The sequence below is a fragment of the Pristiophorus japonicus genome, chromosome 11 (assembly GCF_044704955.1).
Source record: "Pristiophorus japonicus isolate sPriJap1 chromosome 11, sPriJap1.hap1, whole genome shotgun sequence".
Taxonomy (NCBI): Eukaryota; Metazoa; Chordata; class Chondrichthyes; family Pristiophoridae; genus Pristiophorus; species Pristiophorus japonicus.
In genome coordinates, this window is record NC_091987.1 from 36,651,451 (window position 1) to 36,678,989 (window position 27,539).

The window sequence follows — 27,539 nt, forward strand, 5'->3', positions numbered from 1 at the left end:
TTCTTTGTAGGGAACATGGGGAAGCGGTTGGGTTTTTATACTGCGGTGCTGGAATCTGAAATAAAAACAAAATGCTGGAAATCTCAGCGGGTCAGGCAGCATCTGTGGAGTGAAAAACAGAGTTAACGTTTCGGGTTGATGACCTTTCGTCAGAAGTGCTGAATGTTCGAAAAGAGCACATTCTTAAGTACTGAAAGGGGAGGGGAAGAAAAAACAAATGGAAAGGTCTGTGATAGGGTGGAAGGCGGGAGAGGTTAGAGAGACAAAAAGAATGATGGGCTGAATTTAAATGGTAATGTTAAAGGTTAGAAAAAGGTTAATCTGGATAGGGTGTGAATGGCATAGTAATGACCAGCTGCCATTGTAGACAGAGAAAAAAAACAAGAAGAAAGAAGGAAAATAACATGTGGGGAGAGAGGGGGGGGGGGCGGGGGGAAGGGAGCCAAAGATGGCCAGAGAAATTAAGCTCTGAAATTGTTGAACTCGATGTTGAGTTCAGAAGGCTGTAAAGTGTCTAAAAGATGAGGTGCTGTTCACTGAAGTTGCGTTGAGCTTCATTGGAACAGTGGCGGAGTCCGAGGATGGAGAGATCAGAGTGGGAATGGAGGGGAGAATTAAAGTGACAGGCGACCGGAAGCTCAGGGTCACACTGGCGGACTGAATGGAGGTTGTTCGCGAAGCAGTCACCCAATCTGTGCTTGGTCTCCACAATGTAGAAGAAACCACATTGTAAGCAGCGAATACAGTATACTAAATTGGAAGTACAAGTAAATCACTGTTTCACCTGGAAGGAGCATTTGGAGTTCTGGATAGTGGGAAGGGAGGAGGTAAAAGGACAGGTGCATCTCCTGCGCTTGCATGGGAAGGTGCCGTGAGAAGGGGAGGGGTGCTTGGGGTGATTGAGGAGTGGACCAGGGTGTCGCGGAGGGAGCGGTCCCTTCGGAACTCTGAGAGGGGAAGATGTGATTGGTGGTGAGATCACGCTGGAGGTGGCGGAAATGGCAGAGGATGATCCATTGAATGTGGAGGCTGGTGGGGTGAAAGGTGAGGACAAGGGGAACCCTGTCATGGTTCTGAGAGGGAGGGGAAGGGGTGAGAGCAGAGGTGTGGGAAATAGAATGGACACAGGCGAGAGCCATGTTAACCACGGCGGAGGGGAATCCTCTGTTGAGGAAAAAGGAAGACATGTCAGAGGCACTAGTGTGAAAGGTGGTGTCGTCAGAACAGATGCGCCGGAGATGGAGAAACTGGGAGAATGGAACGGAGTCCTGACAGGATGCGGGGTGGTAGGACGTGTAGTCCAGGTAGCTGTAGGAGTCAGTGGGCTTATAGTGAATGTTTGTCAATAGTCTATCCCCAGAAATGGAGACAGAGAAGTCAAGGAAGGGAAGGGAAGAGTCGAAGAGGGACCGCGTGGTGAGGAAAGGGTTGAAATTGGATGCAAAGTGAATGAAATTTTCTTGTTCAGGGCGAGAGCAGGAAACGGCATCGATACAGTCATCATTGTACTGGAAAAAGAGGTGAGGGAGGGGATCCGAGTAGGACTGGAACAAAGAATGTTCCACATATCCCACGAAAAAGCAGGCATAGCTAGGACGCATGCGGGTTCCCATAGCAATATTTTTAATTTGGAAGAATTGAGTGGAGTTAAAGGAGAAATTGTTTAACGTGAGAACAAGTTCAGCCAGGCGGAGGAGGGGGTGGTGGATGGGGATTGGTTGGGCCTCTGCTCGAGGAAGAAGCAGACGCACTCGGGCCATCCTGGTGGGGGATGGAAGTGTAGAGGGATTGGACATCTATAGTGAAAAGGAGATGGTTGGGGTGGAAACTGGAAACTGTTAAAGTGGTGGAGGGCATCGGAGGAGTCGCGGATGTAGGTGGGAAGAGAGTGGACAAGAGGAGGAAAAATAGAGTCGAGATAGAAAGCAATAAGTTCCATGGGGCAAGAACAGGCTAAAACAATATGTCTACCGAGCAGCCCTGTTTGTGGATCTTTGGAAGGAGGTAGAAGTGGGCTGCGGGGTTGGAGAACTATGAGGTTGGTGGCTGTGGGGGGAAGATCTCCAGAGGAGATGAGGTCAGTGATGGTCTGGGAAATGATGGCTTGATGTTCAGTTGTGGGGTCATGCAACAGGGGGAAGGTAGGAGGAGATGTCATAGAGTTGGCAATCAGCCTCGGCAAGGTCTCATATGTTGGGCTGGATTGAGACTCAAGTCCCAGAGATGAAATGCCTCTGAAACATCCACACACTGACAGCATCCAAAAATAAGGATTCAGAATCAAATAATTACAACCAAATCACCTCAACAAATAGCTTTCATTGTTTAAACATAAGGGGGTGGACATTCGGTCATACCTCTGCGGCATTAATCCAGGCGGAGCGGTAACTTTTGCGCCAGCAAATGGATTGCATCTGCCGTTGCAAAATTCATCAGCTGGGCCCAGAGTTTGGAGCGGAGTGCTAAGGGAGGCGTTGCACACCTCTTTTAGGGCACTAAGCCGGCTGAGCAAGTGAAAATCTCGAGCTAAACAGCCGGCCTTGGAGCGTTCTAAGAGAATCCTCGGGGGGGAAAAAAACCTGATTTAAAAAAAAACACCAAAAAACATTCCCAATAAGTAACTCACGCCACCACAACATAAATCACAAAAAAATAAGGAACAATTACATTTACCTGAGATCGACATTACTGACCTAACTGTGGCCACTACAGCTTGGAACATCAGCTTCCACAGGCGTTCCCACCAGGGCACGCTACGCAGTGCTACGGGTCGGGCGCGATGCAGATATCGAGCTGATGTCGCAACCAGGGGCATTGCACTCCGGATTGCCACTTCCGGGCGGTAATGCTTCACGCCCCATCGAAACCCGCATCGAATGTCCCGGCGGAGCGCTAGAAGCAGGCCGTCCCACCGGACCGAAAATCCAGCCCAAGGTCTATACTTACCAGGTAATTCCAACTACGTCATCAATACTAAGAGTCAAAACAAGGCTAATTTATACATTCTCTTGACCATTACAAGAGGAAATACTTTTGTCACTATGCCAAGAATGTGGTTTGCACTTTGAGAAATTCTTCTTGGTCTGGGCAGAGAAAATACATAAAGCTCTCCGATTTGGCCAACCTCCATAACATTTGAACCCAGAACATTGGGTTTGAGGTTTCACCTCAATGAGTAAGGAACTACACACTCCAGTAGGCTCAAAGGAATCTGCTGCTCTGACAAGTAACCCCATGCATAAAGTTCTCAGGCTAGTTTCTGGTGGGTATGAATCCACAGCATAAAGCTACTCAACATGCCACTAAAAGGCCGGGGTGGCTCACATGGGATATGTAAAAATGTTGCACTCGTCTAGTCATATTGCTGTTCGGATAATATGCAGCCTGTGTATATTATCCAGCTCGGGCAAAGACAAGTGGGCGAAGCAACTGCTATCATATCAAAAAAGGCTCTATTATGCTTGAGTGCAGTGCTTGTGTATGGGCAAGATGAGCATTGAGGCGTCAGAAAATCACAGGAACAGGCTTTGCACTTGTGCAGGAGAGAGTCACTATTTCTATAGTAAGTGACCTTATAATATATTGGAAGGTTTGCTTCTACCACTAGTGAGACAGCATTTTTTTTAAAAACTCCTCCGCGGGTTGTGTAGAGGACACCGAGAGGCTGCAAAGAGATTTAGATAGGTTAAGCGAATGGGCTAAGGTTTGGCAGATGGAATACAATGTCGGAAAATGTGAGGTCATCCACCTTGGGGAAAAAAAAACAGTAAAAGAGAATATTATTTGAATGGGGAGAAATTACAACATGCTGCGGTGCAGAGGGACCTTGGGGTCCTTGTGCATGAACCCCAAAAAGTTAGTTTGCAGGTGCAGCAGGTAATCAGGAAGGCGAATGGAATGTTGGCCTTCATTGCGAGAGGGATGGAGTACAAAACCAGGGAGATCCTGCTGCAACTGTACAGGGTATTGGTGAGGCCGCACCTGGAGTACTGCGTGCAGTTTTGGTCACCTTACTTAAGGAAGACTATAATGGCTTTGGAGGGGGTACAGAGACGATTCACTAGGCTGATTCCAGAGATGAGGGGGTTACCTTATGATGATAGATTGAGTAGACTGGGTCTTTACTCGTTGGAGTTCAGAAGGGTGGGGGGTGATCTTATAGAAACATTTAAAATAATGAAAGGGATAGACAAGATAGAGGCAGAGAGGTTGTTTCCACTGGTCAGGGAGACTAGAACTAGGGGGCACAGCCTCAAAATACGGGGAAGCCAATTTAAAACCGAGTTGAGAGGGAATTTCTTCTCCCAGAGGGTTGTGAATCTGTGGAATTCTCTGCCCAGGGAAGCAGTTGAGGCTAGCTCACTGAATGTATTCAAATCACAGATAGATAGATTTTTAACCAATAAGGGAATTAAAGGTTATGGGGAGCAAGCGGGTAAGTGGAGCTGAGTCCATGGCCAGATCAGCCATGATCTCGTTGAGTGACGGAGCAGGTTCGAGGGGCTAGATGGCCTACTCCTGTTCCTAATTCTTATGTTCTTATGTTCCCCCCACTGTTGAGTGCAGGAGATAAACTATCTCGAACCAATAAAATGATTTTTGTCCAAGAATCCAACCAATCCCTGTGAAGGGAATGGCCTACTCCAGTGTGAACTAAGTGATGCTTAATCAGAGTAGATTATTTTAACAAATGAAATGCATCCTTCGGGAGCCCCAGTGTACCCAGAATGAGCTGAGAAGTAAAATGCAGAGTAATTAGATCATTAAGCCATTAATAGGCTCGGTCAATCACAAATAAAAACAAAATTCAGCCCAGCATGGGGATCATTAGGCTAATCTTGGGTTCACAGCTGCAGACATTAGTCAGGTAAAACAGCTGGCAATGAGTTTTCATGTCAGTCTTGTTTGGTACATTATTGTCCATGTGGCTGCCGTGTAAGGTTGTTGCAGAACATGGAGATGATGAAGCAGCAATGATTACTTTATTCATCCAAACAGAACCTTCAAATAAGCATCAAGCAGTGCAGTTACACAGTCAAGTAGAAGATTCCATGCTGCTTTAAATCTGCCTTAATAGGACCTAGCTTGTCTCGTAGTGTGATAAGATATCCCCATAAATAGGAGCTCCCTTACTCACAAAAGAAAAGTTGTCATTATCGGCTCACCCGAAGGCTGCTCTTGCCAAAAAAGGTAATTACTTTTCTCCTGGAGAGTAGAGGATTAGAAGTCCTCATGATATGAAGCACCGTTTGATGGCTTCAACGCACACTTCAGTTTTGACCAAGTTTTCACAGTGTCCTGGCATTTATCCTCCCCTGCACCCCCCCCCAAAAAAAAACTTCAGAGGTTCAATTACATTCTACCCTGTACCTTTGTGTTTCTTGTTTCTGTGGGAGAAATACCCTCCACTGTTATTGACACCGATATAGACACATATACAAATCCCAATTGTGAAAGGCCTGTATCTGAACCCATTGCACTTTTAGTTATATACTTAATATTTTCATTGGAAATGATATGTGGAACTGTACCAGAAAGGATGAGGGCTTTATATTTGTAAAGCTGGAAGCACATTTTAATACTTATGAAAGGCCTTCAGGAGTGAGACCTCAAAGGGGTAATATTCCAACTTTAAACTACTGGCAGGAAACCTCACTTGTTGCTCATGGATATTGAAAATTTGGGTGCTCCTGGCAGGTAAGGCTCCTCTCCTTAGCGTGAAGTCAAAAGGTTACTCATTGCATGCTGTTTATGTTGCTTTGGTGTCAGAGAAATCAAATATAAGGCAACAAGGTAGTTGGTGATTGGTAATGTGTCCTGCTGTGCCATGAATTGTGGGCTCACATACCAACTCAATGGTGCAAACACCTGAATGCATAGAGAGGAGGCAGCAGAGAAGGACAATCTGGTATTTAGTCACCCCACCTTACACTCATGTAGGTTTGAACTGCCAGGTGCAGAGGAGTATTAGCAGAGATATTGTTGGCATTTGAATATTCATCCTCAGCCAGGAAATGGCACAGTGAAAATTAAATGGAGAGAATATTGCATTTAAAATGGAGAAACTGCAATAAATATAAGTTTTTAAAATTACTTTTTTGTGAATTTCTTGCCTATCAAGATGAGGGATGTTAGTTTTAGGAAATGGAATACAGGCACTCTATGTCAATATCAAGATAATTTATAACCAGGTAAAGCTTCCCAATAATGTGTCCCAGCATCAATTTCAACTTCAAAAGTATATCCCCTGCTGTACCAGTGTGACTTTTTGTTTTATTTACCACACCTGCCATTATAAGAACATAAGAAGACAAGAAATAGGAGCAGGAGTAGGCAATTTGGCCCCTCAAGCCTGCTCCGCCATTCAATAAGATCATGGCTGATCTGGTTGTCGACCAGCTGCTGTATCTCCTGTGCTTTCTCCATCCACCACCTGTTCTTTAGGTCCCAGGTTTTTTGTTGGACCTCAGCCTTGAGCCGTCTGTAATGCTGCTTTGCTGCTCCCACGTTGGGTTGTTGTTTAAGGCTCAGAACTGCCCTGCGCTTGCGATTATTAGCTCTTGGATCTCCTGATCATTCTCATCAAACCAGTGCTGGTGTTTCCTTGTTGAGTAACCGAGGGTCTCTTTGCAGGCACTGGTTATGGAGGCCTGGAGGGCAGACCAAGCGCTGTGGGCATTCTGCATCTCGGGGTCATCAAGGCGCGCCAGGTTAGTTGTGAGGTGCTGACTGTATAGGGCTCTCTTAGCTGGGTCCTTAAGTGCTCCGGCATTGACTTTTTTGCGGCACTGCTTCTGGTGTCCCCTCTGCTGATGTTGATGATGGATTGGATGAGGCGGTGGTCCGTCCAGCAGTCGTCGGCTCCTGTCATGGCGCGGGTGTTGTGCACATCCTTGCGATCCCTGGCTCAGACGATGACATAATCGAGCAGGTGCCAGTGTTTGGAGCGAGGTGCTGCCACGATGCCTCTGGCGGAACAAGGTGTGGTGATGACCAGTTCGTGCTCTAAACATTTTGTCAGGAGTAGGGTACCACTGGAATTGGCTTTCCCTACCCCCTCTCTGCCAATCACGTCCCCCCCCAGAGGTCTGTGTCCTGGCGTTGAAGTCACCAAGGAGGATCAGTTTGTCGCCCGCGAGGACGCGGTACAGGGATTTTTCGAGGTTGGTGTAAAAACCCTCTTTGGCCTCATCAGTTGCATCGAGTGTTGGGGCGTATGTATTGATGACTGTGGCGCACTGGTTCCGGGATAGGGTGAGTCGAAGAGTCATGAGTCGTTCGTTAGCCCCGCAGGGGGAGTCTTTGAGGCAGTCGACCAGCTTGTTTTTGATGGCGAAGCCGACTCCGTGGAGGCGATGTTCTTCCTCTGGTTTCCCTTTCCAGAAGAAGGTGTAACCTCCACCTTGTTCCTTGAGCTGGCCTTCCCCTGCCTGTCGGATCTCGCTTACGGCGGCGATGTCGAGGTCAAAGCGTCTTAAGTTCCCGGGAAACTATGGCGGTCCGCCGTTCTGGCCTGTCACTGTTGCAGTTGTCCATGAGGGCCCTGACGTTCCAGGTCCCGAACTTCATGTTAATGGAGTGGAAGGTGCCTGTGTGTGAGTTCTTTTAACGTGTGGTCGTTGCACACCAGCTACTACACGGGCTTAGCTGAGTGAAGTCTTGATCCAGTGGCAAGGGGGTTCAAAACGACTGGAGACCAGGCACTGCTACATGGGCCTAATTGCCTATGGCGCGATGTTGGCCGCAGGCTCGTCGCTGGGTAGCGCCCTTGGTGGTAGGTGGTCCGAGGCCTGGTTGGGGGCAGGCATTGGGAGAGTCAGTGGCCCACCGGGGTTCAGGGTGGGAGGGCAGTGGGGGGGTCACAGCCATGGAACTCACCACGTGCTGGAGGTGGAGAAGAGGCCAGGTCACCGGTGGGAAAGGAGAGCTCCGGTCGTCGCTGAAGGAGGAGGGGAGGCCAGTCACCGATGTGAGAGAGAGGGGGACCCGGTCGTCGTCGAGGAGGAGGTCATCTGTTGCCACGGGAGGTCCAGCCGTCGTCGAGGACGCCCAGATACTGTCATGGAGGAGAGGCCCATCTGCTGTCGCTGGAGGTGCTCCGATCGCTGCTGGAGGCGGGGTGGAGGCCCGATAGCCAGGTCCAGGTCAAGGGCACCGCCTCCAGTGGTCAGCGTAGGTCGTCGGGGGATGCTGGAGGTCGTCGGAGGTCACCGGGGATCGTTGGAGGTCGCCGATGAGTGATGTGGTTGGAAGCTTGCCTTAGGCCCGGATGGCCTGAACTTGTGGGACTCGCCGGAGGTCATCGGGGGTCGTCGGAGGTCGCTGGAGGTCGTCGGGGATCGCCGGAGGTCGCCGATGGGTGATGTAGTGGGAAGCCTGAGGTAGGCCCGAATGGCCCGAACTCATGGGACTCGCAGGGTTGGGACTAGGGTAAGGGGTAAGGGTTTGGGTTTACATGCTATTTCGTTGGGAGAGGTTTAGATAGCAGGAAGGGTGGAAGTTGGGGGATGGAAAGTTCCCGAGAGCTGGTGGGAGTTGTTTGCAGCGGGGTAGCGCCCTAGGGACCTACCAGTCAAGGCCACCTATGGTTCAAACACCCAAGGCCCCACCCCACTGCTGGCCAAGAATGGGGAAACACTCATCAAGGACACCGAGGCAGTCAGAGCCCACTGGAAGGAGCACTTAGAAGATCTCCTCAATCGAGACTCTGCCTTTGATGTGAGTGTTCTCGATTCCATCCCGCAGCATGCTACCCACCACCAGCTCAGTGAGACTCCAACACTGCACGAGGTAGAAAAAGCCATAAGCCAACATAAAAACAAGAAGCTACGGGAGCGGACGGAATCCCTGCTGAGGCACTGAAGTACGGCGGAGAGGCACTGCTGGCGCGAATACACGACCTCATCTCTCTCACCTGGAGGGAGGAGAGCATGCCGGGGGATCTCAGAGCTGTAGTAATCGTGACCATCATTAAAAAAAGGGGACAAGTCCGACTGCGGCAACTACAGAGGAATCTCCCTGCTATCAGCCATTGGAAAAGTTGTCGCGAGAGTTGTCCTCAACCGTCTTCTTCCCGTGGCCGAGGAGCTCCTTTTGGAGTCACAGTGCAGATTTCGTCCCCTGTGGGACACAATGGACGTGATTTTTGCAGAGCGACAGCTACAGGAAAAATGCAGGGCATAGTGCCAGCCCTTATATATGGCCTTTATGGACCTTACAAAGGTCTTTGACACTGTCAACCACGAGGGTCTATGGAGCGTTCTCCGTTTTGGATGCCCCCAAATGTTCATCACCATCCTCCACCTGCTCCACGATGACATGCAAGCCGTGATCCTCACCAACGGATCCATCACTGACCCAATCCACATCCAGACAAGGGTCAAACAGGGCTGCGTCATCGCCCCAACCCTCTTCTCAATCTTCCTCGCCGCCATGCTCCACCTCACAATCAACAAGCTCCCCGCTGGAGTGGAACTAAACTACAGAACCAGTGGGAACCTGTTCAACCTGCGCCGTCTCCAGGCCAGGACCAAGACCACCCCAACCTCCGTCGTGAAGCTACCATATGCAGACGACGCCTGTCTCTGTGCACACACAGAGGCTGAACTCCAGGACATAGTCGACTTATTTACTGAGGCGTATGAAACCATGGGCCTTACGCTAAACATCCATGAGACAAAAGTCCTCCACCAGTCTGTCCTCACCACACAGCACTGCGCCCCAGTCATCAAGATCCATGGCGTGCCCCTGGACACCGTGGACCACTTCCCATATCTCGGGAGCCTCCTATCAACAAGAGCAGGCATCAATGATGAGATCCAACACCACCTCCAGTGCGCCAGTGCAACCTTCGGCCGCCTGAGGAAAAAGAGTGTTTGAAGACCAGGCCCTCAAAACTGCCACCAAGCTCATGGTCTACAGGGCTGCAGTAATACCTGCCCTCCTGTATGGTCAGAGACATGGACCATGTACAGTAGACACCAAGTTCCTGGAGAAATATCACCAACGATGTCTCCGCAAGATCCTACAAACCCCCTGGGAGGACAGGCGCACCAACATCAGCGTCCTCATCCAGGCTAACATCCCCAACATTGAAGCACTGTACCGCACTCGATCAGCTCCGCTGGGCAGGCCACATAGTTCGCATGCCCGACATGAGACTCCCAAAGCAAATGCTCTACTCGGAGCTCCTTCACGGCAAATGAGCCAAAGATGGGCAACGGAAACGCTACAAGGACACCCTCGAAACCTCCCTGATAAAGTGCGACATCCCCACTGACACCTGGGAGTCCATGACCAAGGATCGCCCTAAGTGGAGGAAGTGCATCCGAGAGCACCTCGAGTCTCAATGACGAGAGCATGCAGAAATCAAGCGCAGGCAGTGGAAAGAGCGTGCGGCAAACCACCCTTCCCTGAACGATTATCTGTCCCACCTGTGACAGAGTCTGTGGCTCTCGTGTTGGACTGTTCAGCCACCAAAGAACTCACCAGGAGTGGAAGCAAGTCTTCCTCGATTCCGAGGGACTGCCGATGATGCTGATGGCTGATCTGATCATGGATTCAGCTCCACCTCCCTGCCCGTTCCACAGAACCCCTCCCAGATGCCCTGTGCCCTAATCATGATTGTTGGGTGAGAGATGCAGGCTCCCACACTGTATCTCATGCCTTGCCCAAGTGGCTGTTGGTCAGAAATGGTAAATGGTTGGCACATTTGAAATGGTCAGACGATAACATCTCGACCAGCACTGAACTCCCCAATAAGTAACTCAGATTAACTGCAGAATTCTTGTTCCCCTATAGCTTTCCTGAACCATACCAATGAGGAACCGGATTGGGACTGTCCAAATGTGTTTCACTTAGGTCCTGTAAAGTAGGAAGACAAGGGTAACCATCAGCCATAGGTCTGGGCTGAATTAAACCCAGGCTGCAGAGCCGAAGGGCAGTGTGTTCATCACCCAGCATCCCTATGCTCGCTTAACTATGTTGGCTCAAGATCCACCAACGCCATGATTTTAAAATTCTCATCCTTGTGTTCAGATGTTTCCACAGCCTCACCTTCCCTATCTCTGTGACCTCCTCTAGTCCTACAACCCTCCGATAATTCTGTAGTCCTCAAAATCTGGCCTCTTGTGCAATCCCCACTTCCTTTGGCCCACCATTGGCGACTGTGCCTTTATATGTCGAGGCCCCAAGCTTCGGAATTCCTTTTTTAAACTTCCCTGCCTTTCTCTCCTCCTTTCAGATGACCATGTAGACAAATAGTTTTCATTATTTTTAAAAAGAAAGCTCACTAATTTTGACTTAAGCTTGTTTCATTGAAAACTGAAAATTTTGAAAATCCTGTTAATGCGTAGTTTTAAAGCCCAATCCTTTCCCTACTGACCAGATAAACTGTTTATGGTGTGGAGCAGATACGGTGACGAGCACATTCTGGTTTAACGTTTGAGACATGCAGATTTGTGTGGAAGGATATGAAGTTTTGTTGTAATATATATCTCTTGTGATGTTGAAATATTAAAGGATCAGCAACAACTTGCATTTATATAGTGCCTTTAATGTAGTGAAATGAACCAAGGTGCTTCATAGGAGTGTAATCAACAAAATTTCACACCAAGCCATATAACAAGATATTAGGAGAGGTGCTTGGTCACAGATGGCGGTTTTAAGGAGCGTCTTAAAGGAGGAGAGAGAGGCAGAGTGATGAAGAGTTTTTGAAGGGAATTACAGAGCTTAGGGCCATGCAGCTGAAGGCTTGGCCACCAATGGTGGAATGATTAAAATCGGGGATTTGCAAGAGGCTAGAATTAGAGGAGCGCAAAGATCTTGGAGAGTTGTAGGGCTGGAAGAGGTTACAGAAATAGGAAGGGGCAGCGAGGCCAATGCTCCCTCTAATTGTTGGGGGTGCGCAGTCCCTTTAAATGGCTGCGTGGCCCATTCAAATTTCCAATGTGTGGTATTTCCCGTTTAATAACCAAGGAGCAGCCTGCAGATCTCCAGACCGCTGTGCAGCCGTGCAGCTGAACAGGAACGATGGTCGAGGCTGTGGAGGGATTTGAAAACAAGATGAGAATTTTTTAATCGAGGCGTTGCAGGACCAGGCCAGCGAGCACAGGGGAGATGGGTGAATGGGATTTGGTGCGAGTTAGGATGCGGGAAGCAGAGTTTGGGATCCGATCCCCTCCATCTTCTCCCTCTCCCCCTCTATTCTCTGCCTCTCCGCTTCCTCCCTCTTCCCCTCCATTCTCTGCCTCTCCACCTCCATTCTCTGCCTCTCTACCTCTATCCTGTCATCCTCTTTTGTGCTCATCTCACACTTCATCTGCTAATTTCCCACTGCCACCTCTCCTACTCTCCTTCCTTTCCTACTTTCTCCCTTCCCTCCTCCTTCTCCTTCCCCTCCTTTGCCTTTCACCCCTCTTCACTCTGTCATTTCCCTCTCCTCACCCCTCCTCCCTACTTCCTGTTTAAAATTGTGCAGACTATATTTCTCAATCTAGCTGGCATGTATGCTGCCTTTCCATATGTAAATACATTCCATTAAAATTCTTCAGCAGTACAAAAGTAACTCAACTATACAGAATCTGTAGAGAATATTGTCAGAAGCAAAGAGCTTTTTTTCCTGCAGATCCCCCCCCCCACCCGCCCCGCCGACTGCTTAACATTCATAATTGCATAACTCCATTAATTTATTTGCGAAACTGTTGGTCGCTGTGTGTTCTTGTCACAAGTGCTTTAAATCAATTTGAGGCGTCATGCACTGCAATATTCCACTCTAGCTCAAGAGAGTGTGATTTTCATACAGATTAATTCAGAAGGACACTGTGGCTTGTTTGATATGTCGTGGGCTGTTTTACTGTATGTCAAATTTCAAATTTTGTTATTTTGGAGCAGTTGGTCAACCTGTGCACAAGTACGAAGAACATACTTAAAGGAAAATGGCATGGTGAAAGAAGACACTCTCATTTCATCGGTGGGACTTGAATTGGACTTAGCATAAGCTGGTGGGGTGAAGGTTTCCCGCACTGTTGGCTGTAAGGGCCCCATGACAACTATTCGCCCAGTTTCAACCCAGTTCCTTGTGCATATTAAATTACAGTATGAAACTACTCACATTAGCAGAAGTTACCAATAATGCCAAGGTCTCTCAAAACGACATAAGGAAGTGTGCTGCATGACATGGAGCCCAAAGTTCCACATTGCCGATTTTTGGCGCTATCGAAGAATAACGGCTGTTTTTTTGGTGAGCGATCGCGCCAAAAAAAGTCCGAAGTTTAGCCATAATTACCTTTCATTTTGGCGCAACGCAGAAAGACCTCTGACTTTGAGGGTAGAGCTTAACTTCTGCGCCGAAACAGCAAGGCCCCGCTCTGTGCATGCCCAAGCATTTAGGTTTCCAGGGTAATGTGCAATGATTTTTCCCGTGCCGACCAGCTGAGATTTCCAGCATTTTCTGTTTTTATTCCAGATTCCAGCATCCAGTATTTTGCTTTTGTATCCGTACTGTACCTGCCCTGCAGTGTTTTGATGTTGAGACTCCCTGTCTCAGCCGACCGCTCGCAAATGGCCCGCCATGGCCACCCCTATCCTTGGCCGAAAGACCCCCCGCTACCACCCCTATCCCTGGCCGATTGGCTCCCCCCGTTGCAGCCCCTATCCCCGGCTTGGCTTCCACCTCCACCCTGGGCTTCCTTCGAAGCCGAGAGCTGAGGGAGCGATCCTGCTGGCCGGCACTCCGACCCTGTGTTCCTCGAGCCCGGTGAGCAGCGGTTCGGTGGTGGAACTTCATCTCGCAATTTACTGCAAGAAATAAAGTTTCTCTATTCCCTCCACACAAACAAACATTTTTAATTGGTTTGAATATAATATAGGTCTTGTTCCCGCCATCTAAATCCTATAACTCAGCTCCGGTAAACAGGATGGCGTCTGTAACGCCGATTTCTATCTAACTCCAACTTGGTAAGGTAAGATTTTTTTAAAACGGTACTCAGCGACATCCTTAAAAAAAAAAATCGTTATTGGCGAAACTCACAAAAATGGTGTTATGGGTGGGTTTCACCCTGAGTGACATCATAAAAATGTTAACTAAAAAAATGGACCGTAATCTGTTAAGGGCGGCATTATAACTTTGGTGAAACTTGCAAAATTAAGTTAACTCCAAAAAACACTTAGCTCAAAAAAAATGGAGCTAAATGGTGGTGAATTTTGGGCCCATGGAAACACCACATGACTGTGGTAGGGTATCAGCTTAAGGAAAGATAAAGGAGATTTACTGCGACTTGGAAGAAGGAACCGAGTATAATGTAGCCAAGTTTGCTGATGATACTGTAATGACTCAAAAGTCTGGTTACTGTAAACTCACTCAGGTACAACCTGATCCATCTTTATTCCAGCCCAAGAGTGCCAGCTTGACAAAGACACACAGCTTATATACAGGTGACCAAGCACATATTACACATGCGTACAGCCCGATGACCTCCGACCGCTGGTGTCTGGTGACCCCCATGCATTAATACATAACAATATCCACATTTTAAAATCTTAACAACAGTCTTTTTACAAATTAAGACGGTCTGGGGCTTTTTTCTCACGAGTTGATCGTCTCAGTTCAACTTTGGCTCTGGGCGAGCGTTCTGAGTCCGTTGAGACTGAGGGCTGAGTAGCCAATCTGATGGGAGTGGTCATGACCACATCAGAGACTGAACGTTCAGAGTCAGTAATGTCAGCAGGGTCCTCTGATGAGTGAACAATGGTTGGTTGGTCACTGACTGCATCTTCATCACTCGGTTCCAGTTCATCCGTGTGCCGCAGTTTAACCTGGTCAAGGTGTTTCCTGCATGTTTGCCCATTCTTGAGCACGACAATAAACATGGCTGTATCAGTGCCGGCGATCCACTTTGGACCTTGACCATAATTCAGTGCATAAACCGGATCATTGACCGAGATGTCACGTGACATGGCAACACAATCGTGACACCATTGCTGACTTTGATGTCTGCTTTCAACACGATCGTTCAAATCAGGATGAACAAGAGAAAGCCTGGTCTTGAGATTCCTCTTCATCAGTAGTTCAGCAGGAGGAACCCCAGTAAGTGTATGAGGTCTTGACTTGTAACTGAGCAATATACAAGACAACCATCTCTGCAGTGAGCCCTGAGTTACACGTTTCATACTCTGCTTGATTATTTGAACAGCACGCTCTGCTTGACCATTAGAAGCAGGCTTGAATGGAGCTGATCTCACATGTCTGATGCCATTGAGTTTCATGAACTCCTGGAACTCAAGACTTGTGAAGTAAGATCCGTTGTCGCTCACAACAATGTCAGGCAGACCATGAGTAGCAAACATGATACGAAAGCTCTCAATGGTAGCTGTAGACGTGCTGGATGACATAATAACGCACTCTATCCACTTAGAATATGCATCTACTACGACAAAAAACATTTTTCCTAGGAACGGGCCCGCAAAATCAAAGTGGATCCTCGACCATGGTTTGGATGGCCACGACCAAAGACTCAGCGGAGATTCCGCTGGTACTTTACTTAGCTGCATGCAAGTATTGCACTGATGCATGCATGATTCCAGATCAGCGTCAATTCCAGGCGACCATACATGAGACCTATCAATGGACTTCATCATGACAGTATCAGGATGAGTACTATGAAGTTCACGTACAAATTTTTCTCTACCTTTCTTAGGCATGATTCCACGATTACCCCACAGTAAACAGTCTGACTGAATGGACAGCTCATCCTTGCGATGGTTGTAACGTTTGGTCTCCTCACGCATCTCCATAGCTATGGCAGACCAATCACCACTGAGTACGCACCGTTTCACAACCGATAAAATAGGGTCATGGCTGGTCCAGATCCTAACTTGTTGAGCAGTGACAGGGGTTCCTTCACTCTCAAAAGCATCCATTACTAATGGTAGATCTGCAGGTTGAGGCATCTCCATCTCAGTCGTGGGTAAGGGCAGACAACTCAGTGCATCGGCACAATTCTCAGTACCAGGTCCATGATGGATGACGTAATCATAGGCAGACAATGTCAGCGCCCACCTTTGAATACGGGATGATGCATTGGTATTAATACCTTTGTTTTCCGCAAACAATGAAATGAGTGGCTTGTGATCCATTTCTAGTTCAAAACGAAGACCAAACCGGTACTGGTGCATTTTTTTTTACCCTATAGACACAGGCCAAAGCTTCTTTCTCTACCATACTGTAAGCTCTTTCCGCTTTAGACAGACTTCTCGAAGCATACGCAACAGGTTGTAGCTTGCCCGATTCATTTGCTTGTTGGAGTACGCAGCCAACCCCATATGATGAAGCATCATAGGCCAATACAAGATGCTTACACGGATCATAATGAACAAGCAACTTGTTTGAACATAGCAGATTCTTGGCTTTCTCAAAGGCTCTATCTTGAGATGCACCCCAGACACAGTTGTCGCTTTTTCTTAGTAACACATGCAGTGGCTCTAGTAAAGTGCTCAATCTGGGTAATAAATTACCAAAGTAGTTGAGTAGCCCAAGGAACAAATGCAGCTCCATCACATTCTGAGGCCTGGGTGCATTTTTGATGGTCCTGGTTTTCGAATCAGTGGGCCTGATGCCATCAGCAGCAATCTTCCTCCCGAGGAATTCGACTTCAGGTGCCATGAATATACACTTCGAGCGTTTCAGCCTGAGTCTCACTTTGTCGAGACACTGCAGGACTTCTTCAAGATTGTTCAGATGTTCAGCAGTGTCGCGACCTGTGACCAGAATATCATCTTGAAACACGACAGTTCTAGGAACAGACTTCAGTAAACTCTCCATATTCCTCTGAAATATGGCTGCAGCCGAACGAATCCAAAAAGGACACCTGTTGTAGACAAACAGTCCTTTATGGGTGTTGATGCAGGTGAGTTTCTTCGAAGTGTCGACAAGCTCCTGTGTCATTTAGGCCAACGTCAGATCAAGTTTCATGAACGACTTTCCACCAGCTAGCATGCTGAACCGATCATCAGCCCTCAGTAACGGATACTGATCCTGTTTCGAAAATCGGTTCATCGTAACCTTGTAGTCTCCACAAATTCTGACAGTGCCATCACTCTTCAACAAAGGAACAATGGAACTAGCCCACTCTTTAAACTTGACCGGTGATATGATCCATTCACGCTGGAGTCTGTCAAGCTCAATTTCAACCTTCTCCCTCATCATGTATGGAACAGACTGAGCTTTGTGATAAACAGGCCTTGCATTGGAGTCCAGGTGAATCTGCACCTTGGCTCCTGTAAAATTGCCAATGCCCGGTTCAAACAAAGAAGGAAACTTTTTCAATACTTGAACACACGAAGTATCATCCACCGAGGATAACATCTTGGCATCATTCCAGTTCAGCTTGATTTTCTCGAGCCAATTCCTGCCGAACAGCATTGGACCATTACCTGGGACGATCCATAATGGTAGCTCATGAACCACACTGTCATATGACACCTCGATTGCTACACTGCTGAGTACCGGTATGAGTTCCTTAGTGTAAGTACGCAACCTGGCATTGACTGGACTCAGCTTCGGTTTCGCAGCCTTAGTGTCCCACAGCTTGTCGAATGTCCTTTGGCTCATTATCATCTGGCTCGCAACCGTGTCCAGCTCCATTGATACAGGCACGACATTCAGCTTCACATTAACGACTATCGGCTGGCCCTTGCTCAGGAACGAACACAGTCCATTCACTTCCTCCTCGGGTTGCATATCCGGGCCATCACTGAACTGGTCCTCATCAACCACGTGGTGAGCTGCACCACGCTTGCTTCGTTGACCACTGTCTGGTCACACAGCAGGTCTTCCAGCATGTTCCCGAATTTACACGGCTCAGCAAGATATCGCAGGTCGGCGACAAAACCCAACACGTCCTGGTCCTAAGCACGAACATGCGTGTAGAAATGGTAGCGTGATATGATCCCCTCTTTTGGCTTCAGATAATTACCCAACAACGTACACAACTCCTCGTACCGGACATATAGGAGAGAGGAGATTCTTCATGAAGCCGTAAATTTTCGGCCCACAAACGGTGAGGAGAACTACCCTGCGCTTAACTGCATAGGTCTCTGCCTCCATGCCATTGGCCACAAAATACTGATCCAGGCAATCGACAAAATCCGCCCAATCCTCATCCTCCATGAATCTCTCCAGGATTCCAACAGTGCCCATTGTGCATGCGAAGGTTCTTAAATTACCTCATTGCCAATTATAATGACTCAAGACTCAAGAAGTTACTGTAAACTCACTCAAGTGCAACCTGATCCATCTTTATTCCAGCCCAAGAGTGCCAGCTTGACAAAGACACACAGCTTATATACAGGTAACCATGCACACATGCCACATGCATACAGCCCAATGACCTCCGACCGCGGCACCCTCTGGTGTTTGATGACCCTCAAGCATTAATACATAACACATACAAAGATGGGAAGAAAAGCAATGTGTGAGGAGGACACACAAAATCTGCAAATGGACATAGACAAGCTAAGTGAGTGGGCAGATGGAGTATAATGTTGGAAAGTGTGAGGGCATGCACTTTGGCAGAAAAAAAATCAAAAAGCAAGTTATTATTTAAATGGAGAAAGATTGCAAAGTGCTGCAGTACAGCAGGACCTGGGTATACTTGTGCATGAAACACAAAAGGATAGTATGCAGGTACAGCAAGTGATCAGGAAGGCCAATGGAATCTTGGCCTTTATTGCAAAGGGGATGGAGTATAAAAGCAGGGAAGTCTTGCAACAGTTATACAGGGTATTGGTAAGGCCACACCTGGAATACTGTGTGCAGTTTTGGTTTCCATATTTACGAACGGATATACTTGCTTTGGAGGCAGTTCAGGGAACGTTCACTAGGTTGATTCTGGAGATGAGGGGTTTGAATTATGAGGAAAGGTTGAGTAGGTTGGGCCTCTACTCATTGGAATTCAGAAGAATGAGAGGTGATCTTATCGAAACATATAAGATTATGAGAGGGCTTGACAAGGTGTATGCAGAGGGGGAGACTAGAATTAGAGGGCATAATCTTAGAATAAGGGGCCGCCCATTTAAAACTGAGATGAGGAGAAATTTCTTCTCTGAGGGTTGTGAATCTGTGGAATTCACAGAGAGCTGTGGAAGCTGGGACATTGAATAAATTTAAGGCAGAAATAGACAGTTTTTTAACCGATAAGGGAATAAGGGGTTACTGGGGAGCGGGCAGGGAAGTGGACCTGTGTCCAGGATCGGATCAGCCATGATCATATTAAATGGCGGAGCAGGCTCGAGGGGCCGTATGGCCTGCTCCTGCTTCTATTTCTTATGTTCTTATGTCTAACCTCTGGTTTATCAAACCTAAGAGTGTTTAATGCTGGTACTGATGTAGAAAGTAGAAAAGTGTTCTATTCTTCAGCACTGCTTAGCTTGATAAGCAGAGATGACAGTGGTATCCAACAGTGTCTCAAGGTTTATACTGATCAGCTTTTGTGGAGATTGCAGATATTTCTTTTACCGCTGTCTACAAACAATATACAAATTACTAAAATAAGTTAGCCATTTGTGGAAAGAGTCCAAAGCCAATGATTAGATTCGAACTATCTTGCACAAACCAGTACTTAGACTTATTTCAACATTTTGTTAAAATTATGCATCAAAATATCAACAATAATTTGCCATTTGTTTTCCACTTGAAGGTTATAAAAGATAATTTGAGGTCAATGGAAAGATTCTCGTCCTTTGACCGTTTACTAAAGTGAAATAAACCATTTAGCTGTTCAACCTTCTATAATCTGGCTTGTGCTGCCAATCCATTGGCCTTTAGTTTGTGCTCATGGCCCTGCCAGGCAGGCTCCATTCTATTACAATCCTTCCTTTGCAAGAGATTTGAACCAGACCAGACTCTCCGGGAATTACGGTACTTGGTAGTGACTATGGACGGATAACTCCCTATCTGTATAAATAAGTACCTGGTTAAGGTTCAGACACCATGGACCATACGCATCATCACAAACAGACAGTTTGTATATTGAAGATCGATGGGAGTTCGGTGCACGGATGTATGCGTGAATACTTAGTTCACGGCTCTTCTCTTTTCCCTTGTATCATCACGTAACCTGGATTCATGCTCTTAATAGCAGATTTCTGGAAACATACACTGGTTAATCAAAGTACCATTTAACCTGTTGTTGTCAGCTCACCTTACTCACTCTTTCCTCGGTAAACACATACAAGTAGCACAGTTTCTATTACTTGGGAAGTGTATTAATCGTTACGTTATTTATATTTCATACCTAAGAATCATACAATTGGAGTGCAGAAAACATTGGTAATTTGAAACATTAGTTGCCATATTTTATAATTTTATAAATGTTGCCATTAGGTACATGTATTTAATGCAGAGTGATACCAGAACTGTTACCAATCCTTTCAGACGCACTCAAATGGGTTCCTTTCACAGTCAAATAGGCTCCTGTGCCTGCTATCACCAACCCTAAATTTTTAAGGTGCAGTTGGTGGGCAATTAGCTCAACTCTGCGCCAGCAATTAGTATTTCCCCGTTGATACAGATCATCTGTCGAAGTGTACCTTGACAGATTGCAAGCTTGGGATTTAGCGCATGCGCAAGAGCATGCAGAAACCCAAAACTTGTGGTATATTTCAAAGGCGGTATGACAGCGTACTGTGAGAGTATGCCACCATACCATCCGCAAAGTCTGCCCCAATAATTCACTGTGTGATTGGAACATTCTAATAGTATTGTGCCAGACAGTGGTCAAAGAAATATTTGTGACTCATTAATTGAATTGCAACCCCACCATCCGAACCACTCCTTCTCCCTCTCCCCCTCTACCCTCTGCCTCTCCCCCTCTACCCTCTCACCTCCCTCCTTTGCGCTCATCTCTTCCTTCATCTCCTAATTTCCCCCTGTTGCCTCTCCTTCCTTTCCTACTCTCCCCCTTTCCTTCTCCTCCTCTCCATCCTCTCCCTTTCACCCCTCTTCACTCAGTCACTTCCCTCCTCTCCTCACTCTCTTCTTCCTTCCTCTTCCTCACTCTCCTCTTCCCACTTCCTCCTCCCTCTTCCCACCCATTTGCTATATTGCTTAAACATACTTTCTAGGCCCATGTTGGTGCTCTAGTTGTAGTTGTTAACGCTGACAGAATGCAAGCTGCAGATGGCAGTATGTCCTTACACAAAATCTTCTTACCATTTTTAAATGTAAAATAAATATAAGCTTATGGGCTCTGTAAAAAAAAAAATAATAATAATAAAAGCTCTATTTAGGTGCCAATAAATAATAGCATCTCTTTTAAAACTTAGAAAATTTGTACTGCATTTGTGGTTCCAAATGTTGGTTTAATTTTTAACAACACAAAGTAACATACTTGTGCTTGAGTGACCGATACCTGTGGAATGATACTGCAGGTATGTGTTAATGGCTTCAGGAGAGAAGGGAAGGGAAAAAATGAGAAAAAAAAGGTCGGTCACTGCAGATAAAGGAGGGAGCGTTCATCTGACTGGCATTTCTGATCGGTACAACATCTATATAAATTGTGAGCATTACTAGTTTAAATGACATACAGGCCTCATATAATAACATAGCGACATTTGTCTCTGGCATAAATGTCAGGTAGGTAAATGCATCACCTGCCAATTGCTGGATCATATGTCACCAGCAAACCTTGCATTTGAAATTTAGCAATTCCTTGTTTATTTTGTAATATGTTCTGAGTGGTTGGGGACAGTTGGATTGTTTATTATTTATGAGGGAAATCATAGGAGGACTGTGCCACATTCGAAGAAAGGGGCATCAAGACTAAAAAAAAACTTCTCAGCATAGACATTAGCCTTGAAATTTTAGGGCAGTTTTTATTTGTTGGCAAACTGGTTTGGAAGCTATTTCCGATGCTTTCCAACCCAAAAACGCCGTGCCTGAATTAACAATCGCAATTTGGCCCCTCCTGTGATCAGTCACTGGTCCCCATGCAGCTAATTTTTAATATATGGAAATTATGGCCATTTGTAGTGAGCTCAGAATTTCAGGAATTTGCACTTGCAGTGCATTAGAATGCGTTATAATGGGAAATATAAGGCACATCTTTTGCCAGGATTAGCTGAGACTGGCAGAAATGAGGAGTTTTGAGCCTGAAGCCTGTTGAAAACTGATTTCTACAGCTCGGAATAAGTTTTTTGAATCAGCAATCTTTGTGGCTAGACAGAGTAGGACTTCCTTCTGACTAACTGTGAGACCACCGGGATATTTTGCACCCCCCAACAATGAGCTTCTCGACAACTTATGAGATTCCCTATAGGCATGCGCGAGGGCCCAGGGGCAACACGGGCCAGCCCACACTGCAATATGTGTGCGCACTAGGTCCATGCAGCAGAGCTGATCTGCAGTCGTCTTGGTTAATCCTTGCCATTGGACCAAGACCTAGCTCTGTCAAGCCCATGTGGTGGCTGATGTGCAACGGTCATCACATGTTAAAAAAATCAACGCACAGGCATCTTCCACCCTTCAACATGTAATTCAGGACCTGGAATATTATTAGGTCCTTCATTGAAATACCTGTGTACTCATCCCTTTTTGGTGTGGAGGCAAGTCATCCTCGATATGAGCGACCGCCTATGATGATGACATTTGAGAAGGAGGAGCTACTTTGGAGGCAGAATTACATGGAGGTGAGCATCAGGAGGACTGTCACTCAGGGGTCTCTTTGGAGACTGTTGCAAGAGACATCAGAGCAGAAATAATAGGTGACATCTTCTCATCTGTTTTACACAGTTAGCTTTATTTTAAATTTTTCTCCTGCACTTTCAATGTAGCACCCATCTTGGAACATCACAACATATTAGTTCTCTTTGTCCCAACATGACCGTGCCAATAATAATCACTTGATTGAATGAGTTACCACAAAAATAAGTGCATTTTTCACTTTAAGATTATAATCTCCTTCAACAGCAAAACATAAATTCAGTGCATATTCTCTCCTAATGCAACAAACTCCAAAGTGAGCAGAAGCCAACCTACTGTTTTCTCACACCATGCTTCCCCAACAACTAGGTATGCCCTTCTTTCGCCTATTCTAGTGTGTAACCTGAGGGGCAGTAACGCAAGAACTGGTTGGATGCTCCTGTGACATAAAAGGCTCATGGTGCTGAATTAAACATCTGCTGCTGCCGCCTGCACCTCTGCAACTTGTGCCGAGGCAGCCTTGTGTCACCTCTTGCGTGCCCCTGATGTCGTGCTTTGAAGGGGAATGCTGGATGCTTGGCATGTGCTGCTGTCCTGAGAAACAGAAGCTGTGGACAAGTCTATTCCAACCATCACCATTCCGTGGTGCCCTGGATCTATGTCCCCACTGATCAGTGGGAAGGCTGGTCTAATGGCAGCTATCAGATCCTCAGTGCCCTGGGAGACAGCAGAATGTCAAGGTCTGGAGGCTTGTATGTAAGATGCTGTCTATATTCTCCCCTATTGTCACCAGAGCTACAGTCTGTTCTTCTGTGAAGTAGGAGGTCATCACTGGGTCCCTGGCCACTTTATAGGAGGTGGTCTGCTGCTGATTCCAGTGAAGCTGCCACATATTCAATTGATTCCTTTGTTGGAGAAAGCACTTCCCTGAAGTTGCTGAAAATCAAGGCTATAGACTCTAAAGTCGCACCTGCCATTTCCAGTGTTAAGGCTTAGCTAAGGATGCAGCTCTTCATTTTGAAGTGTCTGAGAGAGCAAACAGTCAAACACATTTTGAGGCTTCATTCTATGGGCACCATATAGTCTCCCTGTCTCCTTTGCCGAATCTCCTTTGAACACGGTTTGGAGGTCAGTCTCGATGACCTTTTTGCAATGGCAATGTCTCTGCCAGATTGTTGAGTAGGACTAAATCATACATCAGACATCCTTTGCAGCTACCCGATTGACTTAGCCAAGCCCTTTCCTACTTACTTGCTGTTCTCCCAGCCTGCTGCTGCAATATTCAGCCCGACAGCTTTTTACAGGCTGCACTCTAATTTGCAAGCACCCCCCGCCCCCCCCACCCGCAGCACGCCATTCCTGTTTTACATGGGATTTGTGCTTGAGAGCTGCCAATGAATATTTGAATGAACTGACCCCACAAATTATAGCAGAAGTCAGGTCTGCAGAGCATCAGTGAGCACAAGTCTTCACTCAATTGACACAAATCCAGTGCAATTTGCCATGTGAATCTTAAACAGGATCTGTTTGGGAACAATATTGCAGCGTTATTTAAAGAAGATAGAAGTATGAAAATTCAGTTAATAGTTCCTTAAGTTTTAAGCATTTAATTCTTACAAAAATTCAGCTTGAAGATACAGTCTGTTTGTTTGATGATTGTAGGTAAGAGTTGTTTCCTTTCTTTCCCAGTAAAAGTATTGCAAATTATATTACTTCTGTTCAGCACTTTGGATTGTGTACTGCTAGTCATGCAGAATTCATGAAAGCAATTGTAAAGCAGATTATTTAATATTTGTGACTTTTGAGTTGCTGAGAGAGTGTATATTTTCTGATGATCTGTTTATTTAATGATTGTATTATGGTTAACATGATGGAATTACTGTAATGGGGAAGAAACATTGTTGTGAACAACACTCAGCTACGTCCCATGCCTCACTGATGTAGAAGGAGCAAAAGAAAGACCACAGAGTAGGGAAAGGTAACACATTTAGAAACACAACACAAATTATCCTTAAAGTCACCCAAATTTGTGGTGGAAAGTAAAAAGCCTAGTCCCTACTGTAACACATAATGACACATACATGTCTCAAGTTTGATCCCTGGTCTAATGTTGAGTTGGTTGATCTCAGTTGGATTGGTAATGATAAAGATAGTTAGCCTCCATTATCCTGAGAAGGGAAAAAGATTTTAGGGTCCCTGATTTCCATTGAAAGATTCCGAATAAAAGTGCATTAATGTGAATGTCAAATGAGGATATGCTTGGACTCATCTGTGATACTCTCATGATTGGATAGCCTACCCATATTCCTTGTCTAGACTCCTACATGAAGAATCGACACATAGTTGAAGTACCGAAGGACAGTACAACCTCAACGCAGCATGATTCAGTATCTTCTTGAAAAGGAGGAGAAGAAGAAGGGGTGGGTGAGCGGGAGAAAATTTAAACCAAAAGCCTTGATATTTTGCATACTGGTTTGGGGATGATTGAGTTTAAAAAAATATATTTTTCTTTATTTCTAACTGAGAAATGGCAAGTATATTATAAAAATAATGTTCTAATTTCTCAGTTAGCCAAAGTAGAAATGCAACAAGGGTTGTTGGGCACCAGTCAACCCAACTGTAGAAAATATTTAGCCAATGGTAGGGTTTTTGTATGAATGTTCCAGTAACAGCGAGTCATAGCCCATTGATGAATAGTACACCCATACTTTCATCTGTGGGCAGTAAAAGCTGATAAGCAGCATAATCTTTGTTCGCTTGCACAGATAACTGATTTTACTTGCTGAACTGGACTGAAAATTTCTGCTGCAATATATGCCTTGAGTAACTATGCCAACTTTCCAGCTGCTCAAAACGGTGAACAAAATCGACAAAGGAATATGAACAAATTGAAATGAGAACTTTTGCAAAGTTCGTAAAGTCAATATGAAAGACAGCGGGATTAAGTTGAATGTAACCTTAATTTATCAGTCAGAAGAAGATCCAGTTGTGAATGAAGACAATTTGACAGTTTTCACTGCAGATCAACCAATAAAAAAGTAATTGTGAAAATCAGATCTATTTTTTCTGTCATGCAGGTGACCGAGGGAAAGCAAGAGCTGGAGAAGTCTCTGAAGTTTTCACGAAAGCTCAGGAAGGAAGTGAATGCCTTGACAGAATGGCTGGCGGCAACTGACACAGAGCTGACAAGGCGATCAGCCGTTGAAGGCATGCCTACGAATTTGGACACTGAGGTTGCCTGGAGTAAGGTAAGAATTACCTTAATAGCTTTAGAGGAAACAATGCCAAAGGAAGGTCTATGCCCTTTGACCTTGCAGCTTAAATGATTAAGAATTTAACAGTGGTTCCTCAAGTGTAAATTCAAGGTGGTGTATTTTATCATTAGCAGTAAAATTGAGCCATGCACTGAAATACTGTACTCAACATCAATTGTCTCTGAACACACAGACCTTTTTGCAAAAAAGTATGTCAAAGACGTGAGCACTTATTTTGAGAGGCTCTGTTCTCAGTATGATGCCTCATTAGATAACAATATGGGTTGTAGGAACAGCCCTTTAATGTTATAGTCATACTTCTTAGCCAACCTCCCATCTAATGAGGCTCCAACACTGGAGCCCCACTTCTGAAAGCTACCCTTGACTGTCTTCTTCCAGGTATTAAATAGACCATGTTGGAGCGATTAATGAGTTTTAAAGACTTTGTGCCCAGTTAAATATATATTTTCAATTTAGTGTAATAGGGTAACTGTGGAGCAGTAAGACAGGCCAAAACTGATCGACTGATCGACTGAATGACTTAGGGAAGGAAACATTATGTATCTGTTCAGAACACCAGCAGCAAAGTCTCACACGTCACTTTTGTCTTTAGTGCTGACTTACATCAGTACCATTGCCTAGAACGCTGTCCCTTAGTAAGACAAGGCTCAAATGCTGAGCTAGCATTTCCTGAACAAGGGTTGTTTGACCACGCAATAGGCCAGAGGAAGACCTTAGGCTAACTCGTAGGGGCCGAAATTGTCCCCTGCTGGAAACGCAGCGCACTTACCATGTTTGAGCTGTTTTCTCTGCTGCGGTAGATGTGGTGGCCTGTTGCGCAAAATTCCGCTCATTGGCATTTTTTTTTGAGTGACCCGGAAGTTGGTCATAATGGGGGCGGAAGTGTGGTGAAGAGCGGAGGTTTGCCGAGCAGAGGGGGCGGAGGTTTGCCCAGCAGAGGGGCGGAAGTTGGGAGCGGGTGGAGTGTCCGCCGCTGTCAATCCGCTGATGACATCGTCACGCTGGTGCACCACCACATCTCGCCCCTTCATTTAAAGGGGAGGGCTGCTGCGAGTTCTGTGATTCTTTTAGTTAGGCCTACTGGGCCACCTGGGAGGGTTTCGGCCTGGCCAGTGGCCTAGCACCCAAAAGGGGGTGCCAGGCTGCCTGTTGGCAGCCCGACCGAACCTGGGAGAATAATTGACGCCCAACCTGGCAGTCGGCTGATAAAAAAAAGTAAGATGACGGCCCCGGCAGTGCACCCGCCCCTTTAATGGCAGCCGCACCACCATTTTGAACACACTGGAAGCACAGTGCACCGACAGAAAAAGTGGTGGTAGCAAGAATTTCTCCATGGAATTTGAGGACTCACTTAGGATGGATCGGCATCAGCAGAGCAGTAGTGAGGGGAGAGGGTCACTGCCGGGATACTGCAGGAAGACAATTTTCAAAATGGCGGCCATTGCACTCCGCAGCGTGGCCGGTAACAGGCCTTAAGGGAAGGGGCAATTTCAGTCTCTTATTGTTTTGTTCCCTCAGTAAATTGCCTGTATCAATTTAATTTTTTATTTTAATTGATATACTTGCTT

The 27,539-nt window shown here is 46.3% G+C and overlaps 1 protein-coding gene across 12 annotated transcripts in view; it reads left to right on the forward strand.

Moving 5' to 3' along the window:
- Window positions 1–27,539, forward strand: part of dmd (dystrophin) — a 2,299,423-nt gene that overhangs the window by 1,131,856 nt on the left and 1,140,028 nt on the right. For all 12 annotated transcript variants that reach the window (XM_070893344.1, XM_070893337.1, XM_070893339.1 and 9 more), the window contains one exon: window positions 25,774–25,944. In XM_070893344.1, the coding sequence (XP_070749445.1) occupies window positions 25,774–25,944 (171 nt within the window). The remainder of the gene's footprint in view (window positions 1–25,773; window positions 25,945–27,539) is intronic.